Raw genomic sequence first — 3,915 nt, forward strand, 5'->3', positions numbered from 1 at the left:
TCTTTTCATTTAATTAGGAAAAACGACTCTCTACGTTTAAGTCTTGACCACATCGATGGAAGGTTGTACGTTGACGTATAGAAACTAGTGTTGTATAAAGCTCGAGGCTTCAAAGCTCTAGAGCTCAGTCTTAAAGAGTTCTTCTATAGAAACTTAGTCTTTGAGACTGAGCTGTGGAGCTTCGAATACTCGAGCTTTACACAACACTAATAGAAAGCATTAAAACGTGTTTCTCAGGGCGCGTTACAATTTGCGTTCGCTTTTAAAGTACTCGCGTCAACATCCAAGACATTCCGTTCGGCCGTAATTACAACGTGCATATGTTTTAGATTAAAAAAGTATGTTTCCAGCTTTATTTCACGAGGATGTAAACGTTGAAAATTTGAGAGATTTCATCCATTGTCCATCTACGGCTCCCAAAGTCGAACGAGATTCGTATCTGCTCCGTCGGAGAATAGGACAAATAGTTAGCTACTTGATGTACTCCGTGTAATCTGGTCATACGATCTTCCAAGGTCTACTCGTTCAATCATATTCGTCAACGACTACATATTTGTTACGTAAGCCGATCTCCTCGAGATACGGTGTCGTTGAAACACGTTCTCCGTAATTATTTCAAGGAAAACATCCATTCGAAACGCTTCAACGTACCAGTTAAGTAAAAAGTACTAACGGAAATTTATTTTTCGAATTTCTACTATGTAGCGATCCTTATTTTACGTGTATATAAATACATGTGTGACACGTTCGAGTCCGACAACTGATGCGTTATTGTTTTCTGTGTCGAACGGATCCGTGAACTCGTTTCCAGGATTGCAAGGATGCGGGTTGCGCATTCTCATTTCTCGATAAATTAAAGATGGGGAGTTTCAGTAGTGAAAGGCGCTAGATAAAAGATCAATCTAGACCATAATCGCCTTCAAAAGTCCTATTTTTACGTTTACGAGACGTAATTTGCATTATTTGGAAGCATGAGAAGGCGCATCCCGCACCCTTGCAATTCTTGGTCAAATGACCGCTTTCACATTCTAAAACACTTACAAAACATTTACGGTTAGTGTTAAATTCGTGCTACACGATTCACGTACCAGGTGTCCACGTGCATTTTAGTACACGTCCGAAACAGCGATCTCTAAATTCTACCCTAAATTGTACACAGTTTGGTTATGTTATGGTATTGGCATTTTGGTACTTGAAAGAGGTTAGGTTAATCTCGTTCCAAGACGGCCGTATGCTAGCACATGAGATATCGTGCAAGATAAAAGCATGGACGAGAATTCGACAGGATCAAGCATCGAGGTAACGTGATCAAAATCATGGTTGAAACGTGGAGTCGAAATCCTGCATGCACCCGGTACGTGCTCCTGTCGTAAACATTGCTAATGCGTATAGTTCAACATGGAAGCGAATATATCGCCCGCATTAATTCAGGGCCGTGCGGTAGATTTTCTCAGTATGATGCAAGTCTTCGAAACGCCGCCCCTCAAATGTTTTTTCTTTAAAATAACCTTCGATTGTGTTGAGTTGGCAGGAAAGTAATTTCGGTATTTTGAGGTGAAATAGAGCCGAATTTTTTTTATTCAAGCAATGAACTTTAACGAATAAGATTCATTTTCCCTTTTGTCCGACGATGCTTTGCCGAAAAGAATAAACAAGAAAATATTTTATTGATTAAAGTTCCTCGCTTGAATAAAGAAATCCGGTTTTATTTCACCTTAAATACCGAAATTACTTTCTTGCCAACCCAATAATTTAAAAAATTCGGTAAATCATAAATCGTATACGTCAATATCGGAATAGAAAAGCGTTGGGTAAAGATATATAATTATTGAATGGTTCACATTGTATTTTGATTTCGTTGGTTATGCCGCCCTCTTACGGTGCCCGCCTCTCTGCATCATAGCACGGCACGGCCCTGTTATAATTGTAGCAACATAAAGTGTACGCGACCTAAAAGAACCTACACGCTTGAATTCAAGCGATATAGTTCTTTCGGTTCTTCGCGAGGTTCGAGTACTTCTTTACAATGCTATGTACACGGTACGTAGGTGTTACACAATTGGATCAATACTTCGGGGCACCGTAAGACGAGACGAGGGTTGATCGCGAGGCAGAGAGGGAGCGAGAGAGAGAAAGAGATAGTCGCGCAAGGTATCCATCGCACACAATTATCGAGCGACTTCCATATAAAGGCAAGATCGCATATTCGAAGGGTATTAACTATTATTCCGGAGCAAATATTCAATGTGGAATCGTTGCCGATTAATCGAATGCTTTCAACGAAAGCTCCCGCACGCTGGTTCCGTGCGGCGATTCGCCAGTCTCGCGCAGCTGTAACGACGGAAGCCTGCGGCAGGGGCAACGCATTTCTCAGCGAACCTACCGTTCTAATTCCACGCTAAAAACGTTTCAAGACGCCGCGCGAAACTCGAGCCAGTTGGAAACCTCCCTTATCGCTGTCTACGGAGCCACGCGAGCATCGATAACGTTGAAGCGGAAGTCGATTGCTTCGATTAGCTATGATTGGCTACGATCGTATCTCGAACACGTACTTGACACATTACCGACCGGTGATTATTGCATAATTGTGAAAAATGCATGATACATGACTAAACGCTTTTTAATGGAACCTTCAATAGCAACAGCAATTTTCATTGTGAACTAACAAGCCACCTTCGATAACGTCATGTAACAGTTTCATTTAAGACTGTAATGTAAAAGAACTGCTTTCTTTTGGTACAGCACAATTATTGAAAATCCTATTGGTAGGCTTTCGGTAGGTAAAGTGTCGATATAGCAAATGATGTTTTCTCGTGTCGAAAGTGGAGGTATCACTTGACATACGTAATTGTAACAAGGCAAAGGTTAAACGGTCACGGTTCTAACTCGTTCGGCAAGGTACTTTGCGGTGGTCTGCGGTGTTCTCAGCGTCAGAATCTCCCGCGTGATTCGATATACATACACGCGAATGCGATGTATAATTAGAGATGGCGTTCAAAATCACTTACGGTGATTTATCACAGTGATCGCAAAATCACGATCACGCTCGTGATTGTTTCACGATCACGAGTGTGAGTCATAGTACTTCTTCATCTTTGAGTTAAAAAATGGTATTATTTATGTAATTAGTAGAAAGGTATAGACAATTTCTTTTATTTAAATACCAATACCAGACAATATATACGTTACTTAATAATGATAATTCGATTATTTCGCGATCACGACTTTGATCCTAACCCTAACTTTTTTATATAACTCTAAATATATTTACTAATTTTTTATATTTTTGTTTCAATTTAAACTGTACTATTTGTGTTAAATTTTTATACATTTGTACATCTTTTATATATACAATATACCACACAAATGTAAAACATTCCTTAAAGTTTAAAGTTTGAAAAAAATTTTGAAACCGAACTTTCTTTTACAATTCATAGTCATTAGTTATTACTAATTATTAATTTATTCAATATTCTTCATTGTTTAATATACTTTTTGCCTTTATGCGATATAACTTATATTTTCGTTTTTATTTTTTGTTATGTAAAATGTCCCGAGAACATAGACTTCTATACATATAGAGCGACCAAGAACATGTTCCTATGCTCTCCACCAATCAGTAGCGATCACGAAAAATCACGAATCACTGTGAAAAAAAAACACCGTGATTTAGAACGAACGTGATCGAATCGCAAGTGATTCGGAATGAGCAGTTCATCCCATCTCTATGTATAATATCGGAACATGCGCGTAAGTACACGAGGACCGGTGACAATATCGGCTGCTGCGCCAGCTGAAACGAGATATGTATGTAGTAGGGGAGGGCGGAGGGGAGGCGGGGCAACGCTATGCGAACATAGTCGAATATCAGGAGGGTAGGGGGCTAGTCGAGAGAGGGGATGCGACGAGTATGCT

General features: G+C 39.7%; 1 protein-coding gene across 1 annotated transcript; it reads left to right on the plus strand.

The window, feature by feature from the left end:
- The first annotated feature begins 63 nt into the window (after positions 1 to 63).
- Positions 64 to 3,362, plus strand: LOC143214142 (uncharacterized). The gene is made up of 2 exons (XM_076434822.1): positions 64 to 1,299; positions 2,049 to 3,362. The coding sequence occupies exons 1-2, from the start codon at positions 1,267 to 1,269 to the stop codon at positions 2,400 to 2,402; spliced, it is 387 nt and encodes a 128-aa protein (XP_076290937.1). The 5' UTR covers positions 64 to 1,266; the 3' UTR covers positions 2,403 to 3,362.
- Positions 3,363 to 3,915: the final 553 nt, after the last annotated feature.

The sequence above is a fragment of the Lasioglossum baleicum genome, chromosome 12 (assembly GCF_051020765.1).
Source record: "Lasioglossum baleicum chromosome 12, iyLasBale1, whole genome shotgun sequence".
Lineage (NCBI taxonomy): Eukaryota > Metazoa > Arthropoda > Insecta > Hymenoptera > Halictidae > Lasioglossum > Lasioglossum baleicum.

Bases quoted from the DNA above. Each gene is read 5' to 3' on its own strand.
- LOC143214142 (XM_076434822.1), top strand. From the start codon at position 1,267: ATGGACGAGAATTCGACAGGATCAAGCATCGAG. The intron at 1,300-2,048 runs GTAACGTGATCA...CACGGTACGTAG, and splicing joins CGACAGGATCAAGCATCGAG to GTGTTACACAATTGGATCAA.